Source organism: Phragmites australis, chromosome 17 (assembly GCF_958298935.1).
Source record: "Phragmites australis chromosome 17, lpPhrAust1.1, whole genome shotgun sequence".
NCBI lineage: Eukaryota > Viridiplantae > Streptophyta > Magnoliopsida > Poales > Poaceae > Phragmites > Phragmites australis.
The window spans coordinates 29,048,623-29,066,213 of NC_084937.1; the positions used below are offsets into that span (position 1 = coordinate 29,048,623).

Consider the following 17,591-nt stretch of genomic DNA (forward strand, 5'->3'; position numbering starts at 1 on the left):
TCGACTGCTTGCCGTTCCCCTGGCTCGACTCGACCGTGCCCTTGCCGGCTTCCTCCACGTTCGGCGAGGATCTCGCGGTCGGAGGTGCTGCCGGCGTAGCAGCAAGGTCGGCGGTGACGAGAAACGCCTGACGACGATATGATGCCGCGTGCCGACAACGTTGGCCGAGGTTTGATGCACACAAAAAGAAGTCAAGAAAGAAAAAAAGACCTTTTCTTTTAAACTAGAAAATGTAAAAAAAATTGGCCGAACGAAAAAAATAAAAGAACGACCACGATGGGACTCGAACCCACAATCTCCCGCTCCGGAGGCGAGCGCCTTATCCATTAGGCCACGCGGTCTTTTGGTTCAGAACATGTATTATCTATAGTTCACTTAAATTGCCGCTTTGTTCTCGCGTGAACTGAATGTCGTAAATTTGTTGGTTTATCTGCCGTTCATCATTTACAGATGGTGGTCCATATTGTTTAATCTTGCGTTGAAAATCCAACTGATCAACATGATAGAGAGTTTAGCACAAGCGCACACCGCAAAGAGAAAAATGTAGTGTCAACATCATAATGTCGATTATACAAATACTTATTTAAATTAGGAATATATGGTTACCAACTATAGTGTATCGAGGAGGAGGATACTATATTTTCAAATCTTCTTTAGTATAATAGCTTTATGTCATGTTCTATTTTGATTATTCATCTCAAGAAAAAACAGCTACAATTGGGTGTGTCAAGATCTTGGCAAGTTTTTATGTTCTAAATCCTAAAGCTATTGTCAGATGAATCTAATAATTGCCTCATATCCAACTATACTGCTTCATATTCCTTGTTCAACTTTTGGCTTCATTCGATTTCCTCCTATCTATCTTGTTCTCTCTCGGTCTAGATGTACCCCTCCACTTCTTATATAGTCAGGTTGGGGAGATGTACTATACACAAAGTCTGGGTGTAACTTTTCCGAATTATAATACTTCCGAATATCTGGAGAATTTCTTTTTATCTCGGGGATGATTTTCATATGAAACACGTTGAACTGTCTGGATTATCGACACATGCCTAATTTACGTGATGACAGTTGTAAAAACTACCGTATCGGATTAAAGACGTGTACGGTGAATATCCGTCTTTAAGAAATTTCATATTTTTAGTAAATTCGTAATTATTTAATCATCAAATCCTCACGTAGAATAGCTCTTTCTGTGCACATGCGTAGGACCCATGACTGTCAGGGTTCAGGTATCAGCTCCAACCAAATGAAAGCCATTGGCGTCTTACTTTTCTAAAATCTGAGGCAACTGCAAATTCTAATAATAACTAAATATACTTCTCATGAAAAGTCACCACGTCAGTCACAAACAAAATTACAAAAGATGTAGTACAGAACAAAATCATGATCCCTGTTCCAACAATACATCAGTTCACAAAATGGAACGCTTGCAATTATGCTATTCCTTCTTGATAGCAATCTTGCTTCCAGACTTCACCGAGAATAGCGGGGTGTACTTGTGGTGCTTCATCACCATGATCATAACATATGTGTTTGCAGCAAGAAACACAAGACCTGCAACCCAAAGTTGTATGAAGACGTTTCGGCCCTTGAATTCCAGCAGGTAAGCCCACATGAGCCAATGCAGTTGAGACCCCATCCACATTAGTATGCAGGCCAGACCCTTCCACTTGAGTTTCATGCTCGTCCAGGGGAGGATGAGGGGCAACAGGCAAAAGAACCAAACGAAGTATTGTGCTGTCATCACCTGCTCAGTAACAAACTGACAATCAATACCTCAAGTTACAAGAGTTTCAAAAATGAGATATGTATGAGACATCTTACCTTGTTAAAAGCAACAAATGCAACCGTTTGGAGAAACATGCAAAATGGAAGGTCCCTAGAAAAGCGTAGGATGAGTGCCAATTGTACAATCACTTGAGGTAGAAATGAAGCAAGCCTCTGAATACTTGAGAACCCTTGCTGATGGTGCAGATATATATGATAGAAATATATCGAGAAATTATGCCTTGGATCGGTCCGAGTAAGATGGTAAAGTAATGCTTCATTTAGAAAGTCCCACCCATAAAGGTAGAAGAAAACACCAGTCCAGGCAAAGAACATAGATCCTGAGAGTAACCCAAACAGGATTGCATTTCTTGATATGAAGCTTGAAAGAAAATCCCATACAGTGGCCACAAATGATGTCGGTTCTTCTCTTTGACTAACTTTGCCATTTTGTAAGTGTTGTTCCGAGCTCCACAGTGTAAGAGTAGGTCTACCAGCAGGACCAGCATAACTCTTGCCAAGAACTATAATAAATGGAAGCGCATATATGATTGGGTAAATTCTGAAATGCACAATGAGGCCATACCAGAATGCTGCCTGCAATACTCTACCTACAAAAGATACTCAATCTGTAAGGTACCCATGTTAATCTAAGGAAAAAAACTTTTTGTTGGGAAACATTGTTTGTAGATTTGAGATGAACATAAGTAAGTTGTACATGATATTATATTATTATTCACATAATTGTAGAATGAATATTACTAAGTTTTTGAGGGAGGTTCCAAAACAAGAGTAGTACAACTAGTAAACCATTTGGTTCAAAAAAGATCTAACATCATTAACTAAATTATGAGACTGGATGTGCGCCTCAACATGTCAACTCAAACAGAGAAAAAGGTAAAAAGACATTGTAACAACAAACACCCTAATTTATGGAGCAAAACTTACCAAAAATTAGTATTGACTTCAAAGAAAAACAAGCACATGCACTACATATAAAAAGATAACCAGTTGGTAATTCAATGGCCAAGCAGGGAAAACCCAAATGTCTGCACAATTGACATTCTTCATACACTTGAAGCCAACAATAATTTAGAAAGAATAGTTTTCATCAACTATGAGTACACCAGACACCAGTACATACTGCATTCCATTGCATGAGCAACACTGAATTGGCAAATGCATGGGTGGGAAGACAGATATTAGCACATGACCAGCTTAGGGGAGTCCAACTCAGCCAGATATATAGAGATACTGATCTAATAGACTAGTACTTGCTAAATATTGGCTCTACAAAATATATAGAAGTTACTCTGAGACGAAACAGAAGTAAAGAAAGGGGTATGAATACGCTACATTTTACTATCTTTAGAATAATCATATCCTACGTTTGACGTGGAAGAATCAACAAACAAACACAATCACAAAATATGCATTAGTCCATGAGAGCACAAGCTGAGACAATTATAATGATTATACTGCTTTCTATCCATAGCAAATTTACAAAGATAGCAATAGCTGGAAACAACAAAAAAGATTTAGAGCTTACACCCTTCATCAAACATATGAGAATCCAGAGGATGACAGCACAGACTATAGGCTCGCAGTTTCCTCTTGTGCCAATAGTGAATGTGAAGGGGTTGAGCAACCAAGCTACCACAAACCACATCCGCATTTTCTCAGGGATTCCTCGTAGTTTCAGAATGGTGTCGATGAATAACCCGACAAGCAAATCTGCAGAACAAGTAACTTGATACATGACCATCACGAAAATTCCATCTAGGTAACTAATATAGAAACAAAGAATGAGTTAATATCCAACTCAGTAGTCCTCAAATCACAACGAAACCAAGTAATTACTGCATCATGAAAAAAACTACCTTCTTAAACTAAGTGTGAGAGCATGACGAAGACAATGTTTACTGAGCATAAAAATGGTTACATCCTATCATGCCAAACAAAGATCAAAGTTGAGCAATCTCGGGAATTCATGCGTATCAACTTTGCCAAATGCTGGGAAGTTTTACGGGCATGCTGTCATTATCACCCCTGGTGTATAACTGATTGAAATGGGTAAAAGGACCAGTACACTGAAAGCTTTCATATAGCGATGTGCAATTAGCTTGCAGAACAAACTTACGCATCCGGAGTGCCCAACGTTACTGAACCGTAGATCACGGACAAATTCCAAAAATTAAAATTTACTTACGAAGATCCACTACCATTAGTTACCACTGGCGTCACAACAGGCAGGGAAGTACAGAGTTTAACAGCGAGCAGAGTGGGGTTACCTGCGGCGGAGAAGATGAATTTGCCCCACGCGGGGTGGAGGAGGGAGTTCGGGAGGAGCAGGAAGGCTAGGAGCGGGGAGTAGCGGTACGTCTCGCGGGCGAACGGGGATCCGCCTGCGGCGACGGAGGCGGCGGCGTCGGAGAAGACGAGGTAGTCGACGTCAGTGTAGCGCACCTCGAGGTGGGCGTCCTGCCACTCCCCGAATACCACCAGCGCGAGCCGGAGCGCGGCCGACGCGAGCAGCACCCGCCGGAGAGTCACGGCGGCGGAGGCCATCGGGGGGTCGTCGCCGGAGTTGGGAGGCGGGGGTAGTCTAGTAATTTGCGTATCGCTTTTGGTGGGTACTGAGATGCACGTAAGCCCTTGGATTCAAAAGCAACGGCTCAGATGGCCAGATCTGAGCTGGCGGGAGCAGTCCCTGGCCCCACAAGTCAGGTTCCACTTTCCGGAAAACCCCCTGAGAAATTGAAGATTTCCTCGCAGAGGAAGGGGATTCCATCCACACCGGTCATCGCTTTCCCCCGCACCCACCACGCGGCGCCGCCGAGCTCGACCATGGCGTTGCCGTCCATCCCCACCGCTCTCGGCCACCCGCACCCCCCCGCCGGTGGCCTCCTCCTCTTCCAATCGCTCGGGGACCCAACTCCGCGCTCCGCGCTCCCATTCAGGCAAAACTTTGCTTCGCAGAGACTGTTCTTTCTTGTCGTTTCATCTAGTTTCTCGCAAGCTTCTGCGACAATCTCTCTACGGGAATATACAAATTAATAGATAATATGTGTCGGTCGATCCATTCGTGATAAATTTCGATTGCTTTGGTCCACCTGCTCATACGCGAATCAATTGGTGCTCCGAGAGCAAATGAACCTCGTTTTCCCTTGTTTTAGGAGAATCAGGTTCCGGGCCCAATCTCTGATGTTCTAGGCCTAGAATGAGTACCATTTATGTATGGTTCAAATTGAGTAATTCAGTTTATGAATCACTGAATCTCTTTAGTTGACTCATGATTGAATCTAGATCGATTGCTTAATGTAACCATTTTTTTTTAGGAAGCTGCTTGCAGTAATATAATCAAGTTCTTTTAACCACTCTGCGTTAGTAATTAGCTAGCTAAACCACATATGCATTGATGGACTACTCTCCCTAGTTATTTTTTATGGTGATTCTTTACATCTGTTCTTGCTTAGGCAGGTCAGGAGATGTTCCTGTGAGAAGGTGCCAAACATGCCCTGGGCCTGTTTTGGCGGCAAGGAGTCCTGGTTTGGGCAACGTTGACAATCTGAACGAGGTGTCCATTTGCAATTTTGTTGAGATCTTAGAGTATTTAGTTGAATTGTCATGTAATGAAGTTTATCTTTACAAAGTGTATTTTGTTTTACATGTGTTTGTAGAGTTCAAGCTTGTCTAGGAGCTGGGATTTCAGCAGTCAGATTGATGATGACCGTGATGTACTTATAGAATGTAAGGATGTTCATAAATCATTTGGAGATAAACATGTATTGAGAGGCGTCAGCTTCAAGGTCTGCTCTTCTTTCCTTTCCATTTTATGGTTACATTTTCATAACTTAAATTGGAAACATATATTTGCATAAGTAGTGCTAAAATGGCACTCTTCAAAGTGTACCATCATATTCATAGTAATACTCAATCCCTAGTCGCACACATTTTGTAACTGGAATCTTATTTACTTCTATTTTCTTAGTAGCCACATTGCAGATACTATACATTTTATTTACTGTTATTTGTGATAGTTTGCTGTTTTCAGGACTCAGTAAGTTTGGCTCGCCATTAGTTATGATTCAAAATAATATTACATTCTTATGTAGATTAGACATGGTGAAGCTGTTGGGATAATTGGACCTTCAGGAACTGGCAAGTCGACTATTTTGAAAGTTATGGCTGGGCTGCTAGCTCCAGACAAGGTTTTTCATCTTCTTGATTTATCCCTGTTACAGCAGTATATCATTACATTTCTATTACTGGTTGGACTGACAACTGGAAGCTAAATGTGCTTATTTTTTTTTACTCTGCAACACCAAGCAGGGTGATGTTATCATTTGTGGAAGGAAAAGGCATGGTTTAGTTAGCGATGAAGATATATCGGGTCTCCGCATTGGTTTGGTATATTTTCCCAGTACTTTATTGTATTTGAAGAGAGAAATGACATGATTTTTGTATATATGCATGTGCTTGAAAATTCTGATATGCTATTGTTAATACAGGTGTTTCAAAGTGCAGCACTTTTTGATTCTCTCACTGTTCGTGAAAATGTTGGGTTCCTTTTGTAAGGGCACATCCATTCCATAAAGTCAAATTTCTTTCAGTAATTGCTTCTTGTTCTGCTTTATCTCTGATTCATCCATCCTTGCTTTAGATATGAAAATTCCAGCTTACCTGAGGATCGTATTGGTAAATTAGTGACAGAAACTTTGGCTGCAGTAGGACTAAAGGTAACTCAAGCTTGTATATTTGTTAGTTGGGCACTTGTATTTACAATAAGCTTGGCAACCAATTCAGAAAGTATCTGGCCTGCGGTATTTTTTTTTCTCCTTTGAGAAACCGACAAACCATGAAGAGTTGACTACAGATGCATTATAATAGTAGACTAATAGCAGGCAGAGTAAACTTGCAAGGTTTATGTATGGTGCATATCATGAGAAGGTAGTCTTGTTGCCTGATGCTTTTATGTTCTATCGAAACATATTCTGAAATAAATCAGCTGTTGAGCTGATCTGCACCAATCCATCAGTAACTATAGATCCTTTAGAATGTTAGATTTTTTATTTGAGGAGCACAAATTCATAGTCAATCTTGTTAGATTGTCATTTCTGCCAGTACTAGTTGAATAAAACATGATCATTTTTATGCAGGGTGTTGAAGATCGTATGCCATCTGAGTTGTCTGGTGGCATGAAAAAGCGTGTTGCTCTAGCTCGCTCAATAATATTCGATGATACAAAGGAGGTAATCGAGCCAGAGGTATGCCCCTGAAACATTTGAACTGGAAAGGCTGTAAATATAGGTTAGTGCACTATTTCTCTTAGATTCTAAGTTTACGCACCTCGAATTTTTTTCCTCTGCTAGGTCCTTTTATACGATGAACCTACAGCTGGACTTGACCCGATTGCATCAACTGTCGTGGAAGACCTTATACGCTCTGTGCATATGATTGGACGGGATGCACTTGGTAAGCCAGGAAAAATAGCTTCTTATGTGGTTGTCACTCATCAACATAGCACAATAAGAAGAGCTGTTGATAGGTAATAACAATACCATATTCTTCATTTCAAAGCTTCTATTGGCCATTGCTAAGCCGGTTATCTGATATTCGCTATCCAGGTTGTTGTTTCTCCATGACGGGAAGGTAGTTTGGGAAGGAATGACACATGAGTTCACAACGTCAACAAATCCAATTGTTCAACAGGTTACACTCTGCATTCGTAATGTTTACAAGCGTGCTAGAACTTGGCTTCGAAACTATTGTCTTTATTTATCCAATTTTAGCACCCATTATCCTCTGATCTTTTAAGTTTTTTGTCAACTGCAGTTTGCATCTGGTAGCTTGGATGGGCCCATACAATACTTCTAAGATTCATGTCGTAGTGAGTTGAACTTTAGGTAGTCTTGTACACCCTCTCTCGGATTAGCCCAGCAGTATCTGGGGCATCAAGAATCAGAAATGCGCACACCAGCGGTGGTCGGGAGATATAAGCGCATTCGGCTTGCCATTGTTCCGTTGAGCTTGATTGGCATCTGCAGCAACATAAGTCCGAGCCTCTATTCGAGCATAGCAGCAATACCAACATGTGAAATAAGTGTTAATCTCTACTTCATTCTTGGGGAAACCTTAGATCAAGAAGAAGAAAAATAACAATTTATCTAGACCTCATTTTTTACAGGTAAGCTGATGTAAATGTAATTCTCACTTATAGCAGCATCGGTCCTGCACTATTCTCATATACTTGTGTGTGTATGTTTGTCTGAACTGAAGATGGTAGCAAGGTAGTAAAAACAACACCAGAGATGTACTATCATGTCAACTAAAAAAAGTAGATATCATGCCACTGCGCACACAAGTTGATGGAAATCTTATATCCTCGAAAAAGTTGATGGAAATCGGTAAGGCTAATTAGCTACCTGCTGATCTTTACAAAACTTTATAACTTATTTAACACGGTAAGTGACAATCGCGAAGTTCATTAGCTTGGGCATAATAACGATCGAGACGTCCAAACCGTCCGGTGAAAGGGACAAAGTGAAATTTGGTGCGATTTCATTGCGCCGGCGCATTGGCATGAACTTTGAGACAGCATCACGCAAATATATCCAGTCGACAAGTAGCTTGCAAAATCTAAACCAAAGTCTTTTTATATCAAATCTGCAGCAAAAGTCGTCTTCTAGCAGGAGTACCTCAAAAACATCAAAGAAACAGGCCACCAATAACGCTCATATGCCACCCTTAGACTCTAGATTTCACCATGCAGAGGGGAGAATAGATCCAGGCTATACCTACCTCACAACAATGATATTAACTTGTCATATATCAGAAGGGGAAAGAGACTTAGCATACAAAATTTCAGGCTGCATCAAATCAATATATGAAGGCGCTTCTGGACAAGTGTACATTGTTGTTAGTCATAGCATTGAATCGGTGGGAGAGCGAGAACAACAAAACAACCAAATGTGGAGCTTTATTTGACAGAAATCAAGACTTAAACTAGCTCGATCCTGACTCATTTTCACTAGAGTTCTGTCATAGTTTCTAGACTGTTAGTCCCAACAATTGATGGCTGGAATTGAACAAGTAGCTCGTTTGCCAAACAAAAACCCGTAGCATGTGATCAGCACATAACTAGTGTGTAGAGGCATTGGTGACCCTGGTTCCAAGTCCAACTAGCTTCGAGCCTAATCAACATAGATAAAACCATGGATTAGAGAGCTTAAACTTTTCTTGTGCAAGAATACTGTTCATATATGATCCTGCAATATAATTACAAACAAGGTTTAGTGGTTTACACTTGCAGCAGTCAGCATAACTAAATTACGACAAACCAATAGTTAGATTATACAAGTAGGACATTGATATAAAATTTCTCAAAGGTCTATCTACAAATACAGAATTTTTTTTTCTCCTCTATACTGAAACTGAACTATATTTCAGATTTTGAACTAGCCCACTGATACAGCAGAAAGGGGCTCCTCAATGTTTTTTCACGATTCAGCTGGTGACAGTATTAATCCAAGTCCGGCAATGGCAAGCACAACAGAACAGAAACACGATTATGACAGATGGACAAAAATGTGGATGTGCATGGGTATATACTTAGGTACAATAAATACCTAGCGCCACAGCATAGATATCACTAAAGAGGCATAGTCGCAAAGCTTAAAACAGACGAAGAGAGGCAAAGATTTTTCAAGCTAGCGTTAATGTTTGTTTCGACTCACAACTATCTCTTGTCTAATCCACCTAAATATATATAGCATCGAAAACAAGGTGAGCTTGGCAACTAGGTTTGTAAGCTAAAACCTTCCTCACGCGAGCATAGAAGTCCTATATGCATCACGAAAGATGGGCATCAAAAAATGATTAGACCGCCACATACATATAGCGACCTGTGCAACATTTCCATTTGCAGACCATAAAAAAGGCAGCCCTGAATAAAAATTTGTTTTTGGCACGGGAAATTAGCCGTATCGAATCCAACCATAATCATCTTAATACAGATGAACGAGCTACAAACAGTGACTAAAATCACTGATCATACAGAGCTCTCTAGCTATCATCACGCCCGCAAACTTTATGGATCGGCAACCAAAAACAGAGGTCAAATCACCGGACGCGTCTCAATGTTGGAAGGCTAAAATGGCGCAGCGGGATTACTCATGTCTGTCGTCGGAGTCGCTTCCGGAGCTTGCGGAGCTTGTGCTTGTTCATCTTGCGCTTGCGCTTCTTCTTGACGCTGTCTGCCCACACCTCCGCCGCCGCCGCCCCTCCGCCGCCGTCCACCTCCTCTGCGTCTCCGCAGATGGGATCTAGGCACGGGTGTATATTGAGGCCCGTGTGGAAGGAGAAGAGGACGTCGCGGAGGCTCGAGGGCGGGGGTTGGGTCGGCGTCGAGGCCGGCAGGAGAGACCACGGTGTTGAAGTGGGGGTTTGGTGGAGGTGGGGCGCGAGGCGGGAGAGGAGCGAGGTGAGGGGGAGCGGCGGCGGGTCGCGGAGGTGGAGGAGCAGCCTGCGCACCGGCGCGGCGGCGGCGGCCATCGGAGATGCGTAAGGAGGGTTTCCTTCCTTGGTTGGAGGCTCACTGGGCTGATAAGCAAGCGCTTGTTCGGTCCAGGTTCACAGATGCCCTTGGAACCGAAAACCGCCCGCGGTAACCGCGGTTATGAAATTCGGTAGAAACCGATTAAAATTTTGAATTTTAAATTTAAGTTTGATCGGTAACCGTTCGGCTTATGAATACATGCGGACCAAATTGTCCGGTAAACACGATAATCGAACGGCTACTGACGATAAATTGAATCCTATTCAGTCTACTCGGGCTCAATCAGATCCAACCTGTGTTGTTCGGTTCGGACCCAACTTGGTACGGTTCAATATTTAATTTCCTGTGTTTACAACTGATTTTTTTATTGCACAAGAAGAATGCCATTTCAGACGTATTTGAACGTATTTTGACTTTGAAGCTTAGCGAGGAATACAAATAATATTCATATATTAGCATATTGTACATCATTCATACAAGTGTAGTTCCTGTTTTGTCATCGCAACAGTACATATGCTCTAATAAACATCAAATAAAAGAACCTAATAATATACTCTCATGGAAAACAAGACGTTATCAATCAATATCATCTATTTATGTTTCCATCCTCCTCTCTGAATGCATTGCCACTACCTCATTTTTTGAATGTAGTCTTCATCCACATCACACCTCTCAAAGAGTTTACCTAAAATTAAAACATTATCTTGAATACAATAAACTGCTATAGGTAATTACTTATGCGTGTTTTTCTTTTGTTTCCATATTTCTCAAATAGTCTAATAAGCATGTCTTTGTTTCCACAGGTAATACTGTAGGTGATACTTTGGTAAAAAAAGCAATTTGAAGAAGAGCTAGGTAAGGATGTCACATCAAGGATAAAACGTGCTAGGAAAAAGAAGATGGTTATGGACCTTTGATCTTTTTTTATAGCCATGTGATGCTTGTATAGACTTTGATATTCCTAGTTTCCTACGATAGAGTTAAGGACCTTTGATCTTTTATTATGTTCATGTGATGCTTGTATGGACTTTGATATTCCTAGTTTTCCACTTATATACCTTTGATCTTTTGTTATGATCATATGATGCTTGTGTGGACTTTGATATCCCTAATGTAGACTTTGAGATTCCTAATATGTATTCTTTTGTTGTAAGTTTAGTTAGATTGATTATGAAGTATTTCGCAATTATTTATATTTTTTGTTGAATTACGTTGCCAAACCGGAGTCAATGGTTGCATTCTACCGAAATATTGGCTGAAATTTCAGTCTAATTTTAGCAGAATTTTTTAAATTTTGATTGTGTCACTTTGTCCAATTTTTTTGAAATTTTATATGAAATTTGCAAATTTCAGTGATTTCGCCCGTGGGCGAAAAAAATACCCGACAAAATTTGGAACCCTGATGTCATCTCCTACTTGAGACTATTTATGTCATGCCTCAACTACTTCTATGACTCCTTGGCATGGTGGATGAAAGGTGGCACCCCTGTTTATATTTGTACATAGCTATGGAAATTGTAACATTCTACACTCTTCTCTACATAATATCTAGTTCTAGAAAATTGACTCATCCTTATCTATTTTCTAGATATTTTTCTCCATGGCAAATATCTTATTCTAGAATTTTCCTTTCTTTGCTATGAAACATGGTAACTCTAGTCTCTTGTCATCTCCAAATATTTTTAGAGGATTTCAACAAATATTTTATTGCTTATTTCAACAAAGGACAAGGGTAAAAGCTTTTTTTTAGTGGCACCAGACAATATTGGCATGGAATGTATGAAAAAAAAAATCAATAGAATAGAATGGAACACGCACCTTTAGCATATTGATCCTCTTAACATACTTTAGTTTTAAGATACTATATCAATAAGGTATTATTCAGTTATAGGAGATGCAATATACATATAGTACCACAAAACAAGACTCTATTTTACCTTCAAAGATTCACAACCTTTTATGATTCATAGGGTACTGTTCATTGATTATTTTCAATTATGTTTCACATTTTTTAGCTAAATGGACAAATAATTTCACAAGCAGCGTGTCCACAATGTCACAAATCTATAAAGAAGGAAGTTAGTACTTCTGCCACTATACTATTGTAAGCGAAGACAACTATTTTTCTCAGTTACCTCAACACAGTGCTCCTTAATTTCTATTTCCAAATACGCATTCCAATGCACTCACACATATGCATGTGGGTATTTGACTTTTCTACACGAAAAATTGTTCCAACTTCGAAAACTTTTTAGTCCACCAATGATAAATATCAGCTTATAAAGCTGAGGAGACCGAGCTAATGATGCAACTTAACAATTCACATAATTTAGCTTGAATATAGTAGAACCACCTTTGCTTATTCTAGGAATGATCTCCAGGATATGGATACCAAAAAACTGTTAGATAGCAATAGATCATTGAATTTCTGCATAAAATTGAACAATGTATGACAAATTGCAAATAGCAGAATGGATTGCAAGTAGAATGGTTAGCAACACAATGCAAAATACTCACCGAGTAAACCACATTGGATCTGAAAAATTATTTGATTAGTTGGTATTCTTAGGTCAAGTGTCATGTTGGTAAGTCACGTATCTAGGGCAACGTGAGGAAGCCTCTCACCCCCTTTGAAGATCACAAAAGTGCTCACTATAACAACAAAAAAACTGGAAAATTAACTTAGGTTCCAACAAAATAAGTGGAAAAGGCACACAATTTTCGCGCAAGATAGGACATGCATCCTTAATTTCCTTAGACTCTTTGCAACTTCGTGCATCATACTCAAAATTAAACGGGAGCTGATTTGTAGACCTACCGATGCTGTAGAGTTTCTTCACCGATAACTTCACCTAGCACATCATGTCATTAGTTAGCAAGTAAAAAAATCAATTAAACTACAGATGCAAACTATGAATCTAGAATCTAATCCATTTATCTCATAGACATGTTCTTGGAGATCAACTGCTATAGAAAAACTGCAACTCCTTTCCCGAGTTGGCAATCACTACATTCACACAACTTTCTTAGTATTTTTTTTTAGAGGGAGAGGCACATGCTCTATCCCAATTTTATTAACGAGATTGTTCAAACATTTACAGCTCAGAACATGATAACTTTAGGCAGGTTTGCTAGCCCTCAGCATTGCAAAATCAAAAACCTGAAGCATAACATTTTAGTGCGTAGTAATTGGCAGCAAAACAAATTTTCAGATCAACTTGTATTTACTACATCAGTTTACATCTCTGAAAAAACCTCCATACATCCGAAGGCTCATTAAGACGGCTTCGCTATTACACCTATCAGTATATTTTTAGATTTTTTATTTTTATATTTTCTAAATCAAAAAATTACAAAAATAGGTGCCCATTTTGAAAAATCACAAATCTAGACTCATGTCGCCTATTTTTGCAATTTTTTGATTTAAGAAATAAAAAAATTCTAAACTATTTTTGCAATTTTCACTTGTTGTTTCACCATCTTAGTATATTTTACAACGAAGTTTCTAGTTTCAGGAATTCTAGTATACGGGAAAACAAATATTGCACTTTTAAACTAGTTCAATGATTCGAACATAGTCAGCATATATATCCCATAAGATGCTGCAGCTTGCATTGGTGCCGTTATGCAGATGTGATTAGATTTTATTTTGTTCTTTCAATTGCATATGTATAGGAAGCCCACATATATGAGAAGCAAGCATTTGCACGTATATGTTTTTGAGGCGAAGAGGATTGACGTGGATTTTTTTACTTTTTAGCCCTTTTAACAAATATTTTTTTATAGATGGACCTTTCGAGAAAAGATATCCAAAAATAGACCCTTTTCACGATGCCACAACCTATGGCGTTGTCGGTTCATTTCACGGTGCCACGACCTTTGGCGTAGTGCTACTCCACGTAGATGTGCGATTGAAGCTTTTGGTTGATGTGGCTTAGAACGACACCAAAGGCCATGGTGCAGTACGTCAATGGCCCAGCACCATGATATTTGGCGTCATACTTCAATGGCGCAACACCATGATATTTGGCGTTGTGCTACGGGACTTTATAACCGAGCCCACTTCTTTCCCCATGCCCTCTCCCTCTCACTTTCCCCACCCAACTCAACATGAAACTTAAACGTCGGTGCCTCCCCTCTCTCCTCCCTCTCCTTCCCTCCCTCAAAGCTATCAAATCTCGAGGGATTGAAGGCTTTATTTTTGGTGGAATAGGATTGGCAAGGTAATCCCTCTCCTTCCCCTTAATCTTTAAGAGAATGTCTTTGTGGTGAGATTGCGAAGGAGACTAGAATCTAGGGTTTGTTGCAATATTCGATTAATAACTCATTTTTTTTTGAATTAGCACTTTGTATGGGATGACCTAGAATCGGATCAGCACTTTGTTGTATGCAATATATGTGGTAGACTCCATATGTGGCATGTTTGAAGTGATATATAGCATATTGAAGTGACATATGTAGTTTTTCATTTAGTTTCACATATGCCTATAAATTATTCACTCAATGCACTTTGGTGAAGTGATATATGCAGTTTTTCATTTAGTTTGATATATGCCTACCAATTACATCTTATAAGATTTGGGTTCAATTTGCAGCGTTAAGATGTCATTGGGATCGAGAGTGCCTCAGCCGAGGGACAAGAGAAACCATCCCACCGTAATCTACCTACAAATGTGGAGTGTCTGTCGAGGTCAAACAGTTAAGGTATCCTTTCACGGCTGCACAGGCTTACTACACCTGTGGAGATTCTCGTGTAAGTGAATATTAGCCTTTTGATAGTAATCATGATACTAAAGGTGGCCAAGTGGGCTGGGACAAATGGGCTGGCATGAGGAACGGCCATTTCGGCCAGGTCTAGGCACGGTACGGCATGGCAGCTAACGGGCCAGGCCGGCACGATACGACGGTTTGGGCCATGCCTGGGCTGGAGCCATGGCACGACGGGCTGGCACGATACAACCCGTTTAACTGTTTTTGTATTTGTAATATCTTATATAATTTATTTAGATCTAGTACAATATAGGATATGTGTGTGTTTGATTCCAAGTGAAAACAAGTTTTTTATGATTTTTTCTAATTTTTCACTAGCTGACGGGTTGACATGCCAAAAAATTTCATTGAGCCTACCATGCTACGGGCCAGCATAGCACGACCCGGTCTTAAGTGGGCCGTGCCTGGGCTGGAGTTGTGACACGTGGGTCGGTACGGCACGACCCGTTTAGCTAACGGGTCGTGCCTAAACGAGTCGTGCCTCAATGGGCCCATGTCGTGCCGGGCCAGGCCTCCCATTTGGTCACCTCTGCATGATACTATATGGTTTTTTATTTGTTTTTCACAATTTGATAGGAGGATACGAGATTCTTCTTCTTCCAGTGGATTGATGGCCCGGAGAAGTATGACCCAAGAATCTGTCTATTCCTGTATTAGGATCATCACAGGACTCCGTACCATCAGTTCAAGTGTTGGGTGCCTCCTTCACCAAACCCACCAAAAATGATGGAGGAGGAGAAGGAGGAAGTTAGTGCTAGGCGTGTAACTAACCCCCCTTGTGCCATCGTGGTGTCGGTGCCTAGCTGCAACGTCCGATGGAAGGGTTGACCTATGCTCCTTTCTTCCGTTGCTCTAGACAGGACCAAGTAAGCAGTGAATCATGTGACTCAAAGTGATGATATGCTGCTTTTTGTATGCTAAGTTTAACATAGGTGCAAGATGGATGAGATGTGTGCAACTTCGAAGAGTTCATATGTGGTATGAAGTCGTACTGACCGAAGGAGGAGGAATAGGCAGAATACAAAGTCATATGACAAGCAGATGCCATGCGACGAGAACCCATCGATAATGTGTCAGTGTGGGATCCCGTCTTGGGAAGGTGTAGTGTCATCTGAGCTCGTACATGGATACTTTTGTGGTAACATGATCGGTGACGACTAGGTGAGTAAGTGAATTGTGGTAGCATTGGTGTCGGTTTTTTAAAATTCTAACTTTAGATACTATATTGCAGGAGACAAGGATGTGCAATTGGGAGAGTTTTGATGGTCGACGTAAACTGTTCGAACATATACACCGGCTCAAACCTTTATCCAAGAAGAGGACAATTCAAAATATTAAGAACAAGATGTGGAGTAGGTATGGTGTGCCATCTCTATCATGGGATGTTCTGAGCCAAATTATTAGGAAGAAAAAAATAGATATGGAGGTGGCACCGTGCAATAGACTAACGGTGCTAAAGGATGTGGTGTCGTGAAAAGGATCTATTTTTGGACATCTTTTTCTGGAGGGTCCATTTGTAAAAATTGTTTTTCAAAGGGCTAAAAAGTAAAAATTCCACGAGGATTGACAGACCCACTGCATAGTGTATGTAGTGAACATGCTTGCTGAGGAAAGAGACAACTCTGTCGATTTTGACAAAGCTTTCTTTCGAAAGATTACGCGCAAAGCGCACCATCTCATCACTGACGCCATCATTGTCTCCTCGGACTAGTACTACGCACTGGACAGTTGTCAAGCCATCTCGCAGCACAAGGAATGTGAGCTTCCTACCGACCGGCCTAATGGCTTGAGCCCATCCACGGACCAGCACGATGCGTCTGGGACGAGCTCACAGACATGCGTCCATTATCGCGGGCAAATGGGCAAGATCTGGAAGACCTTCAGGGGTAAGTCCTCATAGTTCCTGGAGAAGAAGCCCATGTGGACGAGGTCCGCCAGGTCATCGTTAGTGGCCTCATGTGCCTGCGCCCGCTGGTGGCGCTAAACCTCCTTGGCCATCTTCTGCTCGTTCTTGGGGCTCCTTCTGCCTCTTGGGGTTGTTGGCGGCTTCATTGGAGACCTTCACGGTGCCTTCTGCCTTCGAGCTGTCCTCTGTCGTTTGTCCTGACATCTTCCCCTCCCCTTTCTTTTCTTTTTGGAGGTGTTGATGACCACCGAGGAGAAGGGAGGGCTCTTGCCCCGTGTTGCCGACACTGGATAAGGTGATGGGGACGCCGAAACTGGAAGGCGGGGTTGCGGTGATTGCCTAATTGGGGTTTGAGTCGAGCCAAGGGCCAAGGCAACTGGTGCCGAGCCCAACCATAGTTATAGAGACCGAACCGGAAAACCAACTGGTTATCCTCTCGGTTCACTAGCCGTGGAACCACATGTTCATAGTACTTAAACGATACGAATTGGATATAGCCACAACAACTAATTGGGTGGTGTGGTAACGGCTCCGATTCCCTTCCCGCGGACATTTGTAAGTGCACTTTTTAACACATGCCAAGACCAT

The 17,591-nt window shown here is 41.1% G+C and overlaps 3 protein-coding genes and 1 non-coding gene across 4 annotated transcripts; 1 reads left to right on the forward strand and 3 right to left on the reverse strand.

The window, feature by feature from the left end:
- Positions 1-268: 268 nt before the first annotated feature.
- TRNAR-CCG (transfer RNA arginine (anticodon CCG)) lies at positions 269-341 on the reverse strand. The gene has a single exon. It is a non-coding gene; the product is annotated as a tRNA-Arg (tRNA).
- A 957-nt stretch (positions 342-1,298) lies between these two features.
- LOC133897104 (GPI mannosyltransferase 1-like) lies at positions 1,299-4,338 on the reverse strand. The gene is made up of 4 exons (XM_062337678.1): positions 4,062-4,338; positions 3,322-3,504; positions 1,828-2,381; positions 1,299-1,750 (listed from the first exon to the last, which is right to left on the reverse strand). Exons 1-4 carry the CDS (start codon positions 4,336-4,338, stop codon positions 1,442-1,444), a joined length of 1,323 nt encoding a protein of 440 aa, XP_062193662.1. The 3' UTR covers positions 1,299-1,441.
- Positions 4,339-4,449: 111 nt separating this feature from the next.
- On the forward strand, positions 4,450-8,015 carry LOC133897105 (protein TRIGALACTOSYLDIACYLGLYCEROL 3, chloroplastic-like). Its single transcript, XM_062337679.1, has 11 exons — positions 4,450-4,730; positions 5,251-5,347; positions 5,451-5,579; positions 5,886-5,981; positions 6,103-6,180; positions 6,282-6,343; positions 6,434-6,509; positions 6,930-7,037; positions 7,143-7,318; positions 7,398-7,482; positions 7,606-8,015. The coding sequence occupies exons 1-11, from the start codon at positions 4,450-4,452 to the stop codon at positions 7,645-7,647; spliced, it is 1,230 nt and encodes a 409-aa protein (XP_062193663.1). The 3' UTR covers positions 7,648-8,015.
- A 604-nt stretch (positions 8,016-8,619) lies between these two features.
- LOC133897111 (uncharacterized) lies at positions 8,620-10,401 on the reverse strand. Its single transcript, XM_062337685.1, has 2 exons — positions 9,943-10,401; positions 8,620-8,963 (listed from the first exon to the last, which is right to left on the reverse strand). Exon 1 carries the CDS (start codon positions 10,321-10,323, stop codon positions 9,943-9,945), a length of 381 nt encoding a protein of 126 aa, XP_062193669.1. The 5' UTR covers positions 10,324-10,401; the 3' UTR covers positions 8,620-8,963.
- Between the last annotated feature and the right edge of the window lie 7,190 nt (positions 10,402-17,591).

What these genes read in the sequence shown, in the direction of transcription:
- LOC133897105 (XM_062337679.1), top strand. Translation starts at nt 4,450, where the DNA reads ATGGCCAGATCTGAGCTGGCGGGAGCAGTCCCTGGCCCCACAAGTCAG. An exon ending in TGAGAGGCGTCAGCTTCAAG is followed by an intron (nt 5,580 to 5,885) that starts GTCTGCTCTTCT and finishes ATTCTTATGTAG; the next exon opens with ATTAGACATGGTGAAGCTGT. An exon ending in CAAATCCAATTGTTCAACAG is followed by an intron (nt 7,483 to 7,605) that starts GTTACACTCTGC and finishes TGTCAACTGCAG; the next exon opens with TTTGCATCTGGTAGCTTGGA.
- LOC133897111 (XM_062337685.1), bottom strand. Translation starts at nt 10,323, where the DNA reads ATGGCCGCCGCCGCCGCGCCGGTGCGCAGGCTGCTCCTCCACCTCCGC.
- LOC133897104 (XM_062337678.1), bottom strand. Translation starts at nt 4,338, where the DNA reads ATGGCCTCCGCCGCCGTGACTCTCCGGCGGGTGCTGCTCGCGTCGGCC. An exon ending in ATTCATCTTCTCCGCCGCAG is followed by an intron (nt 3,505 to 4,061) that starts GTAACCCCACTC and finishes CTTGTTCTGCAG; the next exon opens with ATTTGCTTGTCGGGTTATTC. An exon ending in CATTTGTTGCTTTTAACAAG is followed by an intron (nt 1,751 to 1,827) that starts GTAAGATGTCTC and finishes GTTACTGAGCAG; the next exon opens with GTGATGACAGCACAATACTT.